At 54.3% G+C, this 19,269-nt stretch overlaps 3 protein-coding genes across 4 annotated transcripts; 1 reads left to right on the top strand and 2 right to left on the bottom strand.

The window, feature by feature from the left end:
* Window positions 1-7,262: 7,262 nt before the first annotated feature.
* RPL28 (ribosomal protein L28) lies at window positions 7,263-9,779 on the bottom strand. Of its 2 annotated transcripts, none has more exons than XM_066374523.1 (4): window positions 9,653-9,779; window positions 9,205-9,293; window positions 8,979-9,102; window positions 7,263-7,516 (listed from the first exon to the last, which is right to left on the bottom strand). In XM_066374523.1, exons 1-4 carry the CDS (start codon window positions 9,714-9,716, stop codon window positions 7,308-7,310), a joined length of 486 nt encoding a protein of 161 aa, XP_066230620.1. In that variant the 5' UTR covers window positions 9,717-9,779; the 3' UTR covers window positions 7,263-7,307. The 2 variants fall into 2 exon arrangements, with proteins under 2 accessions (XP_066230620.1, XP_066230619.1); XM_066374522.1 differs by having other exon boundaries at window positions 9,647-9,670.
* Window positions 9,780-10,992: 1,213 nt separating this feature from the next.
* TMEM238 (transmembrane protein 238) lies at window positions 10,993-16,369 on the top strand. The gene is made up of 2 exons (XM_066374521.1): window positions 10,993-12,231; window positions 16,244-16,369. The coding sequence occupies exon 1, from the start codon at window positions 11,427-11,429 to the stop codon at window positions 12,222-12,224; it is 798 nt and encodes a 265-aa protein (XP_066230618.1). The 5' UTR covers window positions 10,993-11,426; the 3' UTR covers window positions 12,225-12,231; window positions 16,244-16,369.
* Window positions 16,370-16,449: 80 nt separating this feature from the next.
* TMEM190 (transmembrane protein 190) lies at window positions 16,450-19,125 on the bottom strand. Its single transcript, XM_066374524.1, has 5 exons — window positions 18,992-19,125; window positions 18,500-18,535; window positions 18,088-18,213; window positions 17,905-17,989; window positions 16,450-17,810 (listed from the first exon to the last, which is right to left on the bottom strand). The coding sequence occupies exons 1-5, from the start codon at window positions 19,113-19,115 to the stop codon at window positions 17,588-17,590; spliced, it is 594 nt and encodes a 197-aa protein (XP_066230621.1). The 5' UTR covers window positions 19,116-19,125; the 3' UTR covers window positions 16,450-17,587.
* Between the last annotated feature and the right edge of the window lie 144 nt (window positions 19,126-19,269).

Raw genomic sequence — 19,269 nt, 5'->3', positions numbered from 1 at the left:
TGCAGTGGATAGAGCTTCGACCTGGGACACTAAGGACCCAGATTGGAAACCTTGAGGTCGTTGCCTTGAAGCCCAAGGTTGCTGGTTTGAGCAAGGGTTCACTCTCTCTGCTGCAGCCCCCTAGGTCAAGGGACATATGAGAAAGCAATCAATGAACAACTAAAGTGGTTCAACAAAGAATTGATGCTTCTCATCTCTCTCCCTTCCTGTTTCTCTGTCTCAGAAAAAAATTTTAAAGTACTAAAGAAAAATGGACAAAAGCACTTGAAATCCAAATCACTATCAAACACATAAAAAGGCATTCACCCCCCCTTAGTTACTGGGAAAGCACAAAGTAAGCCAAAATTGATATCACTACACTCCTATGAAATCCAACAGTTTCAAAGTCTGAAAAAAACTAAGTATAGGCACTGGCAGTTTGCTCAGTGGATAGAGTGTCAGCTCATCATGCAGACGTCCCGGGTTCGATCCCTGGTCAGGGCACACATGAGAAGCAACCATCTGCTTCTCTTCCCCCTCTTCTCTCCCCTTTCCCCTCTCATAGCCAGTGGCTCGACTGGTTCGAGTGTCAGCCCCTGGTGCTGAGGATAGCTGGGTTGATTCAAGCATCAGCCCCAGACAGGGGTTGCCAAGTGGATCCCGGTCTGGTCGCATGTGGGAGTCTGTCTATCTCCTCTCCTCTCACTTATAAAACAAAACAAAAACAAGAAACGAATACTAAGTATTGACACAGTTGTAGAGCTAAAGACACTCATTTGCTCCTGGTGGGGGCATGAAATGTTTGGTACAGTTAAAATAATACACATCTTATTACTCAACATTCTTGAACATAATAGCACAGGATTTTGTCCTGACTGCACATATATAAACATATTTATATATTCAAGAAATAATACAACACAGCCATAGCCAGTTAGCTCAGTCGGTTAAGAGTGTCATCCCAGGCCCTGGCTGGTTGGCTCAGTAGTAGAGCATTGGCCCTAATGTGTGGAAGTCCTGGGTTTGATTCTCAGCCAGAGCATATAGGAGAAGCACTCATCTGCTTCTCCACCCTTCCCCCTCTCCTTTCACCATATGTCTCTCTTCCTCTCTCAAGGGGAAGGCTCCATTGGAGCAAAGTTGGACCGGGCACTGAGGACAGCTCCATGGCCTTGGCCTTAGGCGCTAGAATGGCTCCGGTTGCAATGGAACAACACCCCAAATGGGTAGAGTGTTGCTCCCTAGTCAGCAGCCGGGTAGATCCCGGTCAGATGCATGCGGGAGTCTGTCGGTCTGCTTCCTCGCTTCTCATTTCAGAAAAAAAAAAAAAAAAGTGTCATCCCAGAAGGACAAGGCTGCAGTTTTGATCCCCGGCAGGGCACACATGGGAAGCAACCAAAGAATGAACAACTGAGTGGAACAACAAATGAATACTTCCCTTCCTCCCCCTCCCCCCTTTCGCTCTCTCCCTGTCTCTAAAAATCAATAAAAAATAAGCCATTGGCCCAATAGTTTTGTTGGTTGGAGCCTTGTCTCAGAGCATAGAGATTGCCAGTTTGATTCCCTGGTCAGGGCACATACAGGACCACCAGCTCAATGGAGGGAGGGAGGGAGGGAGGGAGGGAGGGAGGGAGGGAGGGAGGGAGGAAGGAAAGGGGAAAGGAAGGAAAGATGGAAGGAAGATCTTCGGCTGCTTTACCTGGGTGAGGCTGACATGGGTGCTTCCTTCACAGTTATTTTTATTTTTATTTATTTATTTATTTATTTTGTATTTTTCTGAAGCTGGAAACGGGGAGAGACAGTCAGACAGACTCCCACATGCGCCCGACCGGGATCCACCCGGCACGCCCACCAGGGAGCGATGCTCTGCCCCTCCGGGGCATCGCTCTGCCTCAACCAGAGCCACTCTAGTGCCTGGGGCAGAGGCCAAGGAGCCATCCCCAGCGCTCGGGCCATCTTTGCTCCAATGGAGCCTTGGCTGCGGGAGGGGAAGAGAGAGACAGAGAGGAAGGGGGGGGGTGGAGAAGCAAATGGGCGCTTCTCCTATGTGCCCTGGCCGGGAATCGAACCTGGGTCCCCCACACGCCAGGCCAACGCTCTACCGCTGAGCCAACCGGCCAGGGCCTATTTTTATTTTTAAGTAAACATATTTTAAACATAAAGCTCATTATGTACTGATATGGACCAATCTCCAGAACAGGTTGTAAAAGAAACGACACTATGCACACAGTGTGAATAATATGCTACCATTTCTGTTTGGTTTCTTTAAATTTTGTTTGAAAGAGTAGGCGTGCCAGACCTGTGGTGGTGCAGGGGATAGAGCATCAACCTGGAATGCTGAGGTCGCCAGTTCGAAACCCTGGGCTTGCCTGGTCAAGGCATATATGAGAAACAACCACTACGAGTTGATGCTTCCTGCTGCTTGACATCCCACCCCTCTCAAAAATCAATAAATAAAATCTTTAAAAACAATAAAAACAGAATGTGTGTATCCTTGGTTGTGTGTGTATTTAATACCTCTAGTACAGGGATTGGGAACATTTTTGGCTGAGAGAGCCATGTATGCCACATATTTTAAAATGTAATTCCGTGAAAGCCATATAACCACCCATGTACATTACGCATTATCCAATAAAAATTTGGTGTTGTCCCGGAGGACAGCTGTGATTTTAAATATATATATATAAAAAAAAATATATATATATATATATATTTTTTTTTTTGTATTTTTCTGAAGCTAGAAACGGGGAGGCAGTCAGACAGATTCCCGCATGCGCCCGACCGGGATCCACCCGGCACGCCCACCAGGGGGCAATGCTCTGCCCATCCTGGGCGTCACTCTGTTGCGACCAGAGCCATTCTAGCACCTGAGGCAGAGGCCATGGAGCCATCCCCAGCGCCCGGGCCATCTTTGCTCCAATGGTGCCTTGGCTGCAGGAGGGGAAGAGAGAGACAGAGAGGAAGGAGAGGGGGAGGGGTGGAGAAGCAGATGGGTGCTTCTCCTGTGTGCCCTGGCCAGGAATCGAACCTGGGACTTCCGCACGCCAGGCCAATGCTCTACCACTGAGCCAAACGGCCAGGGCCTTGTTTTATATTTTTAACGTTATTTTTTTATTAAAGATTTGTCTGTGAGCCAGATGCAGCCATCAAAAGAGCCACATCTGGCTCGCAAGCCATAGGTTCCCAACCCCTGCTCTAGTAGGTCACATTAGAAGCCACAATTATGTCTCAAGGAAGGAGAGCCAGGAATACCCTGTGCATGTTACCCATTCAAAAAGCAGCAACATTTAAAAAAATTTTTTAAGGAAAACAAGTTTCTACAAAGAAACAGCTCCCTCCCAGTCAGTCCTTTCTCCCCAACATCCAGTTCTCTGAATTCAGACAACCTACCTTACCAGGTGCTTGCATACTTTTCTGGGTAAAAACAAACAAAGGCAAGCAAACTTACCGTATTTTTCACTTCATAAGACGTACTTTTTTACACCCAAAAGTGGAGGGGAAAATGCCCGTGCATCTTATGGACCAAAAAATATGGTATTTTATTAAATATTTTAACACACCATTTGGTTTAGAATTTTTTTTTTTCTTATTTTCCTCCTTAAAACCCTAGGTGCGTCTTATGGAACGAAAAATACGGCCAATATCTATCCCGCTAAGCCACTGGCGTGGTCCAGACAGAGCATGCTTCACCTTGCTTTTTTTTTTTCCCCCCACATCTTGCTTTTTTGACTTAACAGCAAGTCTGGAAGTCTGTTCGTATCAGCATGACAGTTGTTCCCGGCTCCTGGCTGCCTGGTTCCTTCACACAGGTGTCATCCTTCGCATCACATGTCCTGGACGCACTGACTGAGCAGGCCACAACATGTCACCTTGGCCAGTACAAGCACCCTGGGTGTCTGGGTGCAGGGAAGTGAGGTGGTGGTGGGTCTTATCAGCTCTGCCAAGGGACTGTCATGGGAATGGTAGGCGGGGTCAGGTCCATTCACTGGGGAAGGCTGGACCGGTTGGAGGTGGCTGTCAGGAGCTCCACGTTTGGGTGTGGAGTTAGGGTCCTGGCCCCCTAACCCAAACACGGGTCCTGAGAGAAGTCCTTTGCCCTGGACCTTTTCTGTTCAAGGTCAAGGAAATGGGGACAGGGAGCAGGGTTCTCCTCTCTGCACAGGGTCCCCAGGAGGACGGGACAAGAAATCCCTTTTTTTTCTGTATTTTTCTGAAGTTGGAAATGGGGAGGCAGTCAGACAGACTCCATAATGCGCCCGACCGGGATCCACCCAGCATGCCCATCAGGGGGCGATGCTCTGCCCATCTGGGGCATTGCTCTGTTGCAACCAGAGCCATTCTAGCGCCTGAGGCAGAGGCCACAGAGCCATCCTCAGCACCCAGGCCAACTTTGCGCCAATGGAGCCTTGGCTGCGGGAGGGGAAGAGAGAGACAGAGAGGAAGGAGAGGGGGAAGGGTGGAGAAGCAGATGGGCGCTTCTCCTGTGTGCCCTGGCCGGGAATTGAACCCGGGACTCCTGCACGCCAGGCTGACGCTCTACCACTGAGCCAAACAGCCAGGGCCGGGAATCCCCTTGTGATACTAGATCCTTGGTTGCCGGCATAGTGGCCGGCACAGTCGGTACGAAGGAAATGTGTCAGGACCTGTGATGTCGGTGACCTGCCCCCATGTGAGCCTCTTTCCACATCTGTGGGGTGGAAATGTCTGGGGTACTTGAATGAGAAATGGCCACTCCACACGTGTACACGTGTACATGTACACACACACACACACATATCTACACACTGGGCATGGACAGAAAGAATAGAGGCAAGGTCCAACTTCTCACGGAACCTATGCTCTCTGCTAACTTAATTAGGAAGCTCTTGCTCTGTGCAGGCTCTGTCCTCAGCTCTGTGTGCTCATTAGCTCCTTGCATCCTAACAACAGTTGCAGAGGTCTAGTGACTTGCCCAAGGCCACCGACCTAGGGGCCAAGGTGGTGGCTGAACACCTGTCCTCACAGGTGGTGAGAAACACCAAGAGGTTTGAGGCATGCAAGCAAGGGGTGAGAAGGCGAGAACCTTCTTTGGACAGGCCTTAGTCAGAGGAAGACCTAAGAGGTCTGACGCCATAACAAGAGGCAGCCTCTGGAAACAGGAATGTCAGGGGTAGCAGGGTGGATAGGAACACTGGAAAGGCTGAGGTGGAGCTGAGAGGCAGAGCCAGACCCCACAGCGGGGTGGCTGGTCCCCAAGGGCTCCTGTGGAGAACCAGGAGCATGTGAGAGACAGACAGCCTGTGGCAGGACAGACAGAGGGGCTCACACTCCCAGCCTAGCTGGAGGTCGAAAATTGGCAGGCCAGGTCCTCAGACAAGAACAGGCTGTTGAATGACCCGGGAGCCCGTTGGCAGGAAGCCTGGGGCTGCCACCACCCCCCTGGCTGACTTGTGTGGGCCTGTGCTACTCTCCAGGGGTTGGGTTGCAAGGACTCACAAGCTGTCATTGTCTCCTGTTTTCAGACAGTTGAAGATGGGCACTGGTAGCCCCAAACCAGCCGCCATGGCACAATGGGGGCCCTGGGCTGACCCTACCCCCAAGTTGTAAGACATTCCTGGAGGGGTTATCATCCACCCCAGGATCACCTGCATCCTTCAGGTTGAAAAAGGGTCACCTCTCTCCTGAGGGGTAGACAGCCCTCCCCCAAGTTCCTATCATGAGTGTCCACAGACAGGGTCCAGACAGTCAAGACCAGAATGGTCACCAGTCTCGCCTTTGCAGGCCACACACTGGGACAGGTGGGCGGACCTGGCCACATCCACTGAGCTGACCTATCTAGATCCTGGGCCTTTAGAATATTTAGACTTGAAATGTTCATGGATCAAACATTGTCATCTAAAAATAGAGCACCCATCTGGGATGCTAAGGTCCCAGATTTAAAAACCCCAAGTTGCCCTGGCCGGACAGCTCAGTTGGTGAGAGCATTGTCCAGAATTACAGAGGCTGCTCTGGTTCGATCCCATCAGGGCACATCCAGGAACAGATTGAGGTACCTGTCTCTCCCTTCCTCTAAAAATCAATAAAAAAAAAACCAATCCAAGTTGCTGGCTTGAGCAGGCTCACCAGCTTGAGCAAGGGGTCACTGCTCAACTGGTGCCCCCCAGTCAAGGAACATACAAGAAGCAATGAACAACTAAAGTAACCCAACTAGGCCCTGGCCGGTTGACTCAGCGGTAGAGCGTCGGCCTGGCGTGCAGGGGACCCGGGTTCGATTCCCGGCCAGGACACATAGGGGAAGCGCTCATTTGCTTCTCCACCCCCCACCTCCTTCCTCTCTGTCTCTCTCTTCCCCTCCCGCAGCCAAGGCTCCATTGGAGCCGAGATGGCCCAGGCACTGGGGATGGCTCCTTGGCCTCTGCCCCAGGCGCTGGAGTGGCTCTGGTCGCCCCTGGTGGGCGTGCTGGGTGGATCCCGGTAGGGCGCATGCTGGAGTCTGTCTGTCTCTCCTCGTTTCCAGCTTCAGAAAAATACAAAAAATAAATAAAAGAAAGTAACCCAACTACAAGTTGACGTTTCTCATCCCCCCCCCCAAAAGTCATCTAAGGCCTTGAAGCTGTCATGTTCTAGCAGTGTGGAAATCTTAGATTATTCTGAGGATTTGACTTATTTACTCTGTACTTACAAATTTCTCACTGAGGTCATCTCCAATGCACCGAATGCAGGAACTTCCTCCAACTCCTAGCTCTCCCCACAGGAGCAGGGACGCTAGACCAAAGCACATACTGGGGCTGGGCTCCCCTAGCTGGACACAGTCCATCCTGTCCCCACACCCTTTGACTTGTTTGCTACCAGTGGGTGTGGAGGTCCCCCAGGAACAAGCTGGCCGTTATAGTGACATGGCCTGGGTCACACACATAGGGCCAATGGGCTATGGTCAAATAGACCTGGAAGACCCTGGCCAGCTAACTCAGCGGTAGAGAATTGGCCTGGTGTGTGCAAGTCCTGGGTTCAATTCCTGGCCAGGGCATACAGGAGAAGCACTCATCTGCTTCTCCGCCCTTCTCCCTCTCCTTTCTCTCTCTCTTCCCCTCCCACTGCCAGGGCTCCATTGGAGCAAAATTAGCCTGGGTGCTGAAGATGGCTCCATGGCTTCCGCCTCAGGTGCTAGAATGGTCCGGTTGTAAGAGAGCATCGCACTAGATGGGCAGAGCGTTGCCCCCTGATCGGGAGCATGTGGGAGTCTGTCTGCCTCCCTGTTTCTAACTTCAGAAAAATACAAAACAGGAGGCCTAGAGAGGTGGACTGTGATGCCTTTTATTGCTTTTCAGGCAGTGGGGGTGGGAGGGTGCTCAGGAGCTCTTCGTGGGGCGCGCGCGCTTCCTCTTGACCATCATGGGCTTCTGGCTGCGCAGGATGGCGCTGGCCCTGCGGATGGCGGCCATGCGCAAATCTGGGCAGTACCTGTTCTTGCGGATCATGTGCCGGATGCTGCTCAGGGTGGCCCGGGCATTCTTGTTGATGGTGGTCCGCACGTAGGAGGTGGCCGGCTTTCGCTGGCCTGGTGGAGAAGGGAGTGCCCCAGAAGTCAGTCAGATGGCTGTGGCCTTTAGTACACTTTCCAGGTGTGAGGGTGCAGTGGCACCTGAGGACCTGAACACCATGGCTGAGCCCAGGCAGGCAGCAGCCCCCTTTCCACACGCATCTATAGGACTCTCACGGCAACCATCAGGGCCAGGACATGGGCTCTGTACAGACATCTCCTCATCACTGTGTCCAGGACACAGCGTTCACTGTCACCTCACTTTACAGAAATGAGAGCAGACACAATGGACGGGGACGTCTAACCAAAGTCACATACGTTAACAGCAGAGTGGTCAGAATCCGGGCTGCCTCTCTCTAGGCAGGAGGTAAGGTGGGCACTTGGCACCATGCTGGGCAGAGAGTGAGCAGTCCTAGCACTGTAGCCACCCTGCTCCCCCTGCCCCACCCTCTCGGGCCCATGGTATCTGCTCTGAACAAGGGTCTTAAATGCCAAGCTGAAGCCTGGCCCCCATGTTGAAGTGACGGAGTCACAGAGACCCTGGGGTAAGGAGGAAGCCTGGTACACAGGTGAAGTCTGAACTCTACTGCCCAGAATTCAGCCAAGACCCCCAAGCAGGACCCACGTTAACTGTTCGCATCAGTTTGGTTCCTGACAGTCTGGGAAAGGCCACACTCGACAATCCAAGATCAACATCCTTTTTTAGGACCCAACACTCCAGAATGCAGAGTGTGGAAACGTGGGAAGTATCCCACTGGTGCAAGTGACTGGGGGCTCTTGGGCTGTGCTCCTGAGAAGGGTAAACCCCTCCAGGACAGACAGGAGTCACAGATCTGGAGTTGGCAGACCTTGGCCACTGCTGACACGAAATAAGATGCTGACTCCGAGATGCTGACCCCTGACCCCTAACAGAAGTTGGTCCTCATTGGAGAACTGGGAAAAAAACTCATTCCTTTTTCTTAAAACCACAAGAACGAATGTGGTCCAGGTATGATATCACACAACTCAAAAACCCCCCAAACACACCCTGACCTCCTTTAAGACACTAAAATGGTCCACCTATACCTAAGGTGCCCTTTAAGGGGAAAGCAGGGGGGTGGAGGGGGTTCTGCTTGAGTCCACACAGAATGGGAGTCAAACTGCTGCTTCAGAGACCATCTGTCACTTACTACAAGTGGGAGCTGAAGGGAGGCTCATCTATTTGCTTAACTTTTCCCATCAGCAGCCAGATAGAAACATCCAGTTCCACCTGGGCTGTTTAACAAAACAGGTTAAAAAAGATCCGGCCAGCTCACACGGTGGAGGAGGAGGTGGCTGAGAAGAGAGCCAGCGTCCAGAGGAACATCCTGATCCCCAGGAATCCTCGACTGAGTGGCAGAATGACTCTTGTCCCCAACACAAGAAAAAAAAAACCCACAGCTCTCTGCCCCGTTGGGGGTGGGAGTTGCTGTCTGTGGGCCAAGCCGAGGGACACGCTCACCACTTCTCCGCTTCATAACGACCACCACGCCTTTGCCGTCTGCCGCCGGCTCCACGCCCACCGTCTTGCGGTGGATCAGCCCGTTGTAGCGGAAGGAGTTGCGAGCCTTCAGGTTATTGGGTTCCTAGGGGGGAGAGGGGGGAGAGAGAGAGAACGCACGGGGGGTCAGGAAGAGGGAGACCACCGCGTAGGCGCCCCCCACCTCAGGCGTCCGGGCCCCACGCACGGTGCTGTAGGTCTGCTTGTTCCTCTTGATCAGGAAGCTGGAACAGTTCCGTACGACCATCCATTGCAGGTGGGCAGACATGGCGGCAGCTGTGAGGGAAAGGAAGGGGCACTGGAAGATGTCCTAGGGGAGACGCAGGCAGGTCAACGCCGGGTCCGGGGATCCCGCCAGGACAACACGGGGAGGATGTGCATGGGGACCTGGCGACCGCGTGCAGCCCGAAGGCCGTCAGCACTCAGGGATTTGCTGGGGGGAGGGGCGAGTGACCTAAGGCGGCGGGGCGGAACTCAGGGGCCAAAACGAACTGCTTGGAAGAACGTGAGAAGCCCACAGCGCCTTTGGGCGGCGGGACCCGGGGAGCAGCCAAGGATGCGTGGGACGCCACGAGAAAGACCGACTGGGACAAAACTGGACGGCCACGCGGACAAGTGGAAGAACTCACTCTCACCTCCTCTCGCTGCGGCAGCCGGAGACGAAAAGAGGCACGCAGGGGGCGGGGCGACGTCTTTCATACCGACACGCACTTCCGCTTCCTGTCGGGGCACACGCGCATCATCACCTGACACTGCCTCTCCGGGGCGGCTCGGCGACTTTCGTCTACTTCCGCCATACGGTCGCACTTTGACTCGGAAACCTTCGGAACTCTCCGGCTAGAGACCCGAGGGCTTGTTCTCGGACGCACCATCACCCCACACCCCGGTTCCGAGGCCCTTCGGTTGTTTCCGGAACTCTACGACTGGGTTTCCGATTGGGTACAGCTCGAGAGTCCCCCCCCCCCCCTCCCCAAGTTCCTTTCCTTAGCGGCCTCTCCCCAGGATTGCTCCCTTCAGCACTTGGCACAGGATGAGTGCTCAATAAACATTTCTTTTAGCACTTCATGTTTACGAATGAACTTCGGAGTGCGTGAATTAAATATTGAAGCCTAGCCCCGAAGTCTTCGGTGCTTTCGGTCTTCTTCGTAAGCCCTCGGCTATTGTCGCTGACGGCTGGCTCGGGGAATCTTCGGAACCGCTGCGCTCTTCGGAGGGTGGCCGCCTTTCTGATTGGCCCATGGCCAGTTCGGGTGTGTTCGAAAACACTCGGTCCCTTTCGGCCACATTCGGAATTCTCCGGAAGCCTCCTCGGTTCCCTCCTTCAGGGTCTTCTGAAAACAAAACTTGGAAGATTTGCGTCTAGAGAGAAGCTAGGCCTTACTTCTTGCAGACTGCCACGTAGGGGAGCGTGGGTTTCCTCTAAAGGGCGAGTTAGTTGGAGGAAAAGAAACTAGCCTGGGAAAGCCCAACTTGGTTCCTCCGTTCCTTTAGGGTCCCATCTCTGTTCGCTCGGCCCCCGCCCCATGCCTTGCTGCCTCTCCCTGTTCTCCCCTGGAGCCCGCCATGTTCCTTCCACCCGTGCGACTCCCTGGAAGTCTCATTTTCCGTTCGTTTCGACTTTGTTCATTTCAGGCTCATCTTGAAGGGGGCAGGAGCCTGGCCTGATGTGCCGGAGGACCTGGCGAGTCTCCTGCCCAGCAAAAGCAATGACAATACCTTCCGTCACCTCCCTCAAGAGCACCTTAAATCTGACGGTGGGGTCAGAGTCCCGTGACCGGTCCACCTTTGTGCCTTCCGTCCCTTCGCCAGGTGGTGGCGCCCAGGAGGCCCCAGGGGACCGGCAGGGTGAGGGGACCCCTCAGCAGAGCCCATGACTGCTGACCCTTACGTCTCAGAGCGCTTTAGAGACGAGGGCCTTGTCTGATCCTTTTTTGTTTTAATTATTTAAAAAAATTTTTTAATTGATTGATTTCAGATAGAGGATAGAGAGAAAGGTAAGAGGAGAGGGAATGATCAATTTGTAATAGTTGCTTTGCATACGTGCCTTGACCAAAGCAAGCCCGGGGTTTTGAACCAGGGATCTCAACATTTTTTAGGTAAATGCTCTATCCATTGTGCCACCACAGGTCAGACTTTTTAAATTTTAAAAAATATTTATATTATTGATTTTAGAGAGAGGAAAGGAAGGGGGAGGGAGGGAGAAAGAGACAGGAACATCGAGCTGTTCCTGTATGTGCCCTGACCAGGGATTGAACCGGTAACCTCTGGGCTTTGGGACAGTGCTCTAATCCACCCAGCTATCCGGCCAGGGCCTGATCCTTGTTTGTGACACCACTGTCCCCATCGTGGATGTCCAGAAGGCCTATGGGAACGGGCTGAGCCGAACAAGGCCAGGGCTTCCACCGCGCCATGCCCTGCCTCCATTACAGCGTCCCGAATGTAGACCACGTGTTGCTTCCGCTCCTTGGGGTGCCGGCGCCGGGGGGCGCCTGTATGCGTTACCCCCAGGCCCTGCACGGAAACCCCGGCCTGGACCCAGAGCCCCGGGCTCGGATGACCTGGCTGCCTCAGGGCACACCTGGCGCCGTCCCCGACCCCGCCCCTGGCCGGGCGGCACCCGGAAAGCTCCCCGACGGGAGCCATCGCGGCGAAGAAGCAGGGGCCATGGCCGCAGCGCCCGCGGCGTCCGCCTCGCCGGGTCCCTCGCCGGGGACACCGTCCCCGCCGACCAGCGCCCCCCCACCCGCGTCCGGCCTGGGCCGCTGCCGGATGGCGCTGCTGCTGGCCGTGGCGCTGGACGTGGCGGGCATGGCGGCGCTGCTGACCGGCGTGTTCGCTCAGCTGCAGGTCCGCGGCCGCGACTTCGGCGACCTGCTCATCTACTCCGGGGCGCTGCTTGTCTTCCTGAGCCTGCTGGGCTGGATCCTCTGGTACACGGGCAACATCGAGATCTCCCGCCAGGAGCTGGAGCGCGACTACGGCCTGCGGCCCTCCGCGCTGGCCCGCCTGGCGCGCAAGCTCTCTCGCCGCTGGTCGGCGCCCGCCGCCTCCTCCGCCGCCGGGACGCGCGGGGCGCGCGGATCCCGGGGCGCGCGGCGGGGCGCCCGCACAGCCCTGCCGCCCGGCGCCGGCTCCCGCCGCGTGCGCCTGCAGCTCGTCACGCTCGAGGCGGCGCCCGCCGCGCCGGGCGCCGGCGGCACCGAGTGAGCCCGAGGTAAGTGGCCAGGAGGCGGGGCGGGGAGAGACGGAGGGGGACAGTTCGGAGAGATGGAGGGACCCGGGGGAAAGAGGGAGGGACCAAGGCGAGGGAGGGACGGTGGGGCTTCGGGAGAGATGGAGTTAGAGAGACACCGAAAAAGATGGAGAGATAGAGACAGGGAGAGAGAGAGAGAGAAAGAGAGAGAGAAGCAAGAAGCGAGGGAGAGTCAGGACCAGGTCGAGATGAGAAAGGAGAGTCTGGCTTGGCCGGTTGGCTCAGTGGTAGAGCGTCGGCCTGGCGTGCAGAAGTCCCGGGTTCGAGTCCTGGCCAGGGCACACAGGAGAAGCGCCCATCTGCTTCTCCACCCCTCCCCCTCTCCTTCCTCTCTGTCTCTCTCTTCCCCTCCCGCAGCCGAGGCTCCATTGGAGCAAAGATGGCCCGGGCGCTGGGGATGGCTCCTTGGCCTCTACCTCAGGCGCTGGAGTGGCTCTGGTCGCAACAGAGCGACGGCCTGGAGGGGCAGAGCGTCGCCCCCTGGTGGGCATGCCTGGTGGATCCCAGTCGGGCGCATGCAGGAGTCTGTCTGTCTCTCCCCGTTTCCAGCTTCAGAAAAATACAAAAAAAAAAAAAAGAGAGAAAGGAGAGTCTGACCTGTGGTGGTGCAGTCGTCGACCTGGAATGCTGAGGTCGCCAGTTTGAAACACTGGGCTTGCCTGGTCAAGGCACATGTGGGAGTGGTTGCTTCCTGTTCCTCCCCCTTTTCTTTTTCTTTCTCTCTCTGTAAAAATGAATAAATAAAAAATAAAAATAAAATGATTAGAAAGGAGAGAAGCAGAAAGTAGCAGAGTCTCAGAGGATAGAGAGAATGGGTATGAGTGCAGACTTGAGAGACACCAATGAAACCCTGCTCCCTTCACTCCCCACCCCTCAGGAGATCAGGGAGAGGTCACTGTTAGCTTGGATGTCCCTTCTTGCACGCCAGCCCCCTGCCGCATCAGATCCTATCTAATCCTCAGTGTGACTGGGTCACTACTCCTCTTACCGTCCCCAGAGGTCCAGAAAGGTGCCTCCTCTTGTCCAAGGGCACACAGCTGAGATTCTCCTGACAAAAAGTCTAAAGAGAGGGGGTAAGAGTGGCATCAGACTGGGACACAGAGGACCCAGGTTTGAAACCCAGAGGTTGCCGGATTGAGTGCATGTTCACCAGCTTGAGCGTGGGGTTGTTTGGCTTGAGCATGGGATCATAGACATGACCCCATGGTCGCTGGCATGAGCAAGGGGTCACTCTACTGTAGTCCCCCCTTAAAGGCACATATGAGAAAGCAATAAATGAACAATTAAGGAGCTGCAACAAAGAATTATTGCTTCTCATCTCTCTCCTTTCCTGTCTGTCTGTCCCTATCTGTCCCTCTCTCTGACTCTGTGTCTCTGAAAAATAAAATAAAAAAGAGTGGGAATGACCAACTGAGGCGGGAGAGTGATGGCGGCGCAGACCAAGGTGCGGGGAAGGCTCCTTCCCTTCCCTTTATCCCCCCACTACCCTCTATTCGCTTTCCTAAACACACACTCTCCACTGTGCACTCCTCTGTTTAAAGACCTGCTGTGGTTCCCCATAGCCCACTGGTTAAACCCAGGCCGCTCACTGCCTTGTGGGCTTGCCATGTCTCAGCGCCACATCTCCTGCCTTCCCTGCAGTCATGATGACATCCCTCAGACCATGGACAGCCAGGCTTTCACACCAGCTGGTCTCTGTTCATGTCCTCCATGCAGTAGGAGTGCCACTGCTATCTGGCCTCCACAGAAAACTTCCCATTTGTCCTTTAAGATCCAACGCATCTGCCTTTCTCTGGGTCTTCATATTGTGGGTTCCCCATGATTGCTTGTGTCATCGCGTGCTGTGTCTGCATGTGCTGGTACTGTCTCTTCCACCCAACAGGGAGTCCCTTGAGGGTGTGACCTGGGTCTCTGGGGTCTGTGTTCTTAGCACTTCCTAGCAAAAAGTGAACCCAGGAAATCAGAGGTTAATGATTAACCTGGTAGGTGGGTGGGTGGGTGGGTGGGTGGACGGATGGATAGATGGGTGGATAAATGGATAGGTGAATGGACTGGTGGATGGAGGGATAGGTGAATGGATGGATGGATGGGTGGATGGATGGATGGATGAACAGATTGGTGAATGGGTGGGTGGATAGATGAATGGATGAGTTCATGGATGGATGGATGCATGCATGGATTAGTTAGTTGATGGATAGGTGGGTGGATGGGTGGATGCGTAGATCAATTGATGGATAGTTGGATGGATCAGTTGATGGATAGTTGGATGGATCAGTTGATGGATGGATGGGTTGGTGGTTAGGTAGTGGATAGATGAATAGATGAGTTGGTGGATAGATGGCATGGATGGATGTAAGATGGATGAATAGGTAAGTTGCTTGATGGATGAGTGAGTGGATGTATGGATCAGTGGGTGGGTGGATTGGTGGATCAATTGGTGGATGGATGGATGGATGGATGGATTAGAATGGATAAGTTGGTTGGTAGGTAGATGTGGTTGGATTAATGGGTGGGTAGATGAATTGGTTGATGGATGTGTGGGTGGATGTATTGGATTGTTTGATGGGTAGATAGGTAAATGGGTGTTTGGCTGGGTGGTTTGGGCAGATGGGTAAGTACATGGATGAGTGGATGGTTGGGTTTGTTAATGGGTGAATGGATAGGTGGAACAAATGGATGGATGAGTGACTAATCAGTTTCTCAAATGGGGATTCTATAATACAATAAAATCCTAATGTGTCCTAAAACATTCTTTATATCTGATGAATCAACTTTTCTTTTTTATATCCACAACAATACTAGTCATATGCCCTCCTTTGTGAGAATTGAGAAAATAGTCCCTCCAATTATAGGCTTTGTTCTGTGGTTCAGGTGAGGAAACCACTTTCAGAAAGAAGGAACAGCTGTATAATAGGTGAAGCATGAGCTAACACACTGTTTGGCATATAATGCACATGAAGGACAGAGAACTTTTAAAAAACTTTTCCATTGATTTGAGAGAGAGAGAGAGAGGATGGGAGAGGGGGGTAGGGGGAGAGAGAGAGAAGTATCAACTTATTGTTACACTTACCGTATTTCCCCATGTATAAGATGCTCCCATGTATAAGATGCACCTTAATTTCAGGGCCTGAAATTTGGGGGGAAAATGTATTACGTAAAGTTATTGAACTCAAGTTTTAGTCAACATAAAATTCATACAACTCCTCATCACTTTAAAAACTCCCCTCCATTAGCTTGTCCTCATCCGTGTCTGAGGATGAATCACTGTCTTCATATATTGCCTCATCCTCAGTTCCATCTATAGCATTGGAAATGCCACAACCACTGTATAAGATGCACCCAGTTTTTAGACCCCAAATTTTTCGGGAAAGGGTGCATCTTATACATGAGGAAATACGCTCATTTTTTCATAATTGTACACTCATTGGTTGCTTCTCCTATGTGACCTGACCAGAAATCGATCCCATGACCTGGGCATGCTGGGATGATGCTCTATCCACTGACTTACCCAGCCAGGGCCCAGAGAACTTGAATTTTAGCAGAGAGACTTGTGGGTCCTGGCTCTGTTTTCTCCCCTCCCACTCTGGGACCAGAATTAGTTGAGTGGCCATACAGACCCATCGCCACCCTTTGTCATTTGTCCCCTCTCTGTCTTCTTTCTCCGCTGTCCCTGTGTCTCTGTCTCAGCCTCTCTCCCTGTCTCCTGTTTCTCTTTCTGTCTCCGTGCCTCTGTCTCTCCCGGTCTCTCATTCCCCACCTGTATCATTGTGTCCCGGTGACTTAAAGTCACATGCGTATGGCAGTAAATCAGGACATGGAGGAATGGGGACCCCATGGGCAAGTGTGTGAGTCCAGTGGGTCAGGGGCTGAAGCTGGCGGAAGGGGTTTCCCTGCCTCCCCCAGCCCACTCGGTGGTAGGCACAGGGAACACAAGGGTCTGGGTTCCCCAGTAACAACACCCTCCCTCCTGCAGACAAACCCACGGCCCCACCTCCACCTGTCAGGACTCGACTGAGATGTGCTGCTTCCCCCAACATCATGTGGCCATCAGGATGCCTACCTGTGCTCCTCTGTCGCCTGGATAAATGGCTGCCTCCCAGTTCTGCTTGTCTCTGTGGGAGGGACATCGCTGGGGCTGCGGGGGGGTGTCTTGGGGGGTGGCCATAGTGGAGTAGGTCACTTTGACATGCACTTGAGAATCCCAAAGCCACTGGGGACATAGGAGCTTGGCTTCACCAGGATCTCAAACCCAGACCCACACTCTCAGTCCAGACCTCCCTCTGGCTGGGCCCCTCTGTTAGTGTGGGGCCTTCCCAGACAGATGGAGGGATAGATTAAGTAAGACTTGTAAGGTATCTATTGGGGTAAAAACTTAGGGAGGGGAGGTTGGTGTGGGTTTGACACTGAGAAAGAAGAGGGGGAGGGAGGGAGAGCCAGGGTTAGGACAAGTTTTTTGGTGGGATTTTTTTTTTGTATTTTTCTGAAATGAGAAGCGGGGAGATAGAGAGACTCCTGCATGTGCCCAACTGGGATCCATCTGACAAGCCCACCAAGAGGTGATGCTCTGCCCATCTGGGGTGTTGCTCTGCTGCAACCGGAGCCATTCTACTGAGGTGGAGGCCATGGAGCCATCCTCAGTGCCCGGTCCAACTTTGCTCCAATGGAGCCTTAGCTGTGGGAGGGGAAGAGAGAGACAGAGAGAAAGGAGAGGGGGAAGGGTGGAGAAGCAGATGGGTGCTTCTCCTGTGTGCCCTGGCCGGGAATCGAACCCAGTACTTCCACACGCCAGGCCGATGCTCTACCGCTGAGCCAACCATCCAGGGCCAGGACAAGTCTTGAACGGGAGCACTTTTGGGGAGATTTCCACCAGAGCTGAAGTGGTCTGCTGGGTGGGGGAGGCTCCTGTCCTGCAGGCACCCCTGCTGTGCTCAAACATTGGTGGGAGTGTCTTCCCTGTGGGAAGAGAGCTGAGAGGTGCCTACCCCTGCCTGTAACAGCCCCCCCCCAGCCTGGTGTAGGCTACCCCCCCTCATCTGAAGACTCCCTTCAGTCCAGGTCCCCCATGATCACAGCAAGGCCCCCCTAGTCGGCCTGGGGGCCCCCATCAATGCAGGTCCCCTCAGTTCACATCCTCCCCGCTTACACCCCCCCCCAGATCCCTCCTTTCAGACCCAATCAGTTCACACCCCCTTCCCGGGGTCACAGCCCCAAGCACGTGTACCTGGCCCACACTCCCTGCTTCTGAGTCTCCTCCACCTCCAGTTCTCAGAAAAGAGACCACGTGTCTGTGTGCTAGCTCTTTATTGAGGGGGCTCCCCTATCCCTCATCCTCCCCTTCCGTTTCCTCGCCTCCTTCACTCATCCCAGAGCCGTCCATGGAGCTCTTCAGAGGCACGGTGACTGACGTGCTGCCCCCGGACGACTTGGTCCCCATTTTGCCCTTCCGTTTGCCTTGGGATAACCCTGAGACGGTCCTGGACGGGCCGCGTTTGCCCCGCAGGAACACTGGGAGGTGCAGCATGTGCTGGCTCTCGGCCCACCTGCCCGGGAGGGGACAGGGAGGGGACACGCTTAGCCTTGGCCCTCCTGCCGGGGGGGTGGGGGGGGGACCGCCCGAGGCCCAGCCCCACTCGCCAGAACAGGAAGATGGTGCCGATCAGGAAGAGGAGGCCAGCACACGTCCAACTCAGCGCCCACATGTGTTTGATCCGCATGTTCTCTGGACAGAGTGCGCGGAAGGATCCCTTTGAGACCCGAGTTCCGCTGCCGCCAGCTTCCTCCCCGGGGACCCCAGTCCCCCGTCTCTCAGGCACTCACCGTCTGGCCGCTGGTGGTAGCAGACCCCGTCTCGGTAGCAGCATCGTAGACGCAGACAGAGATTGGGGTTTTTGATGGCCGCGTTGCCCCCGCAGCTTTCGCGGTCCCTTGTGTTTCCTTCACAGCCTGGGTACCAACCACGCGTGGGGGGCTTTGTCACAGAGCCTGCCCCCGGGGGGGCCGTGGAGCACCAGGATGCCAAGGCCAAGTTCCGGGGCTGACTGCCTTGTGCTTACTCTGCGGACCCAGGATTCCAGACCTCCAACCCCTGCTCCCTCAGACCAAGGATAGACTCCTCCAACCCCTCCTTCCTCAGACCACGGAGTCCAGGTCCCCAGCCCCTCCCCTTTTGGACCCAAAAGTCTAGTCTGGGTTCCTCCCATCCTTGGGGACCCAGGACTCCACTGCTCACTCCACGGATAGAAGAATCCCTGGATTCCATTCCCATCTGTGAAGGAAAATAGAGCAGGTCAAGTGCTGCATAGAGAAGGAAGAGGCCCCGGCCCTGGCCGGTTTGCTCAGTGGTAGAGCGTTGGCCCGGTCTGTGGAAGTCCCGGGTTTGATTCCTGGTCAGGAATCTCACACAGGAGAAGCGCCCATCTGCCTCTCCCCCCAACCCCCTCTCTCCTTTCTCTTTCCCTCCCGCAGCCAAGGCTCTCTTGGAGCCAAGTTGGCCCAGGGGCTGAGGATGGCTTCATGGCTTCTGCCTCAGGTGCTAGAATGGCTGGGGTTGCAACGAAGCAACTGCCCAGAGGGGCTGAACATCGCCCCCTGGTGGGCATGCCGGGTGGATCCTGGTAGGGTGCATGCAGGAGTCTGTCTTCCTCCCCCCTTCTCACTTCAGAAAAATACAAAAAGAAAAATAAATGACCCTGCGCTCAGCTCTCTCTTCAGTCTCCCTCACCTACTGAGCCCTGCATCAGCAAGAAGAGACTCAAGGCTGGGACCCCATAGCCCACCATGTCGCCTCCCCAGACCCCTGGGGCCTCTGTGGGGAGAGACCTTGAAGGCCATTCCCCAGCAACCATCTGGGCCCCGCCCACCTGCCCCCCCCCCCCCCGGAGCCCTCCCGAGTTCTAAGTTCTGTTGCTAGGGAGCCCCCTTAGCCGAAAGAAAGGAGGAAGCGAGTGTCATACTAGCCTGGTCAGGCCTGGTTGCTAGGGAGTTGCTTTCTTAGCACAC

This window comes from Saccopteryx leptura, chromosome 3 (genome assembly GCF_036850995.1).
Source record: "Saccopteryx leptura isolate mSacLep1 chromosome 3, mSacLep1_pri_phased_curated, whole genome shotgun sequence".
NCBI classification, from domain to species: domain Eukaryota; kingdom Metazoa; phylum Chordata; class Mammalia; order Chiroptera; family Emballonuridae; genus Saccopteryx; species Saccopteryx leptura.
Note: the sequence above shows the minus strand (reverse complement) of the source record. Positions and strands in the feature narration are given on the sequence as shown.

Coding starts and splice junctions, on each gene's coding strand:
- RPL28 (XM_066374523.1), bottom strand. CDS start 9,716: ATGAAAGACGTCGCCCCGCCCCCTGCGTGCCTCTTTTCGTCTCCGGCT. Junction 9,103..9,204: donor ACAAGCAGACCTACAGCACC/GTGCGTGGGGCC, acceptor TCTCCCCCCTAG/GAACCCAATAACCTGAAGGC. Junction 7,517..8,978: donor CGTTATGAAGCGGAGAAGTG/GTGAGCGTGTCC, acceptor CTTCTCCACCAG/GCCAGCGAAAGCCGGCCACC.
- TMEM238 (XM_066374521.1), top strand. CDS start 11,427: ATGCCCTGCCTCCATTACAGCGTCCCGAATGTAGACCACGTGTTGCTT.
- TMEM190 (XM_066374524.1), bottom strand. CDS start 19,115: ATGGTTGCTGGGGAATGGCCTTCAAGGTCTCTCCCCACAGAGGCCCCA. Junction 18,536..18,991: donor GCTGATGCAGGGCTCAGTAG/GTGAGGGAGACT, acceptor TTTCCTTCACAG/ATGGGAATGGAATCCAGGGA. Junction 17,990..18,087: donor CTACCACCAGCGGCCAGACG/GTGAGTGCCTGA, acceptor CACTCTGTCCAG/AGAACATGCGGATCAAACAC.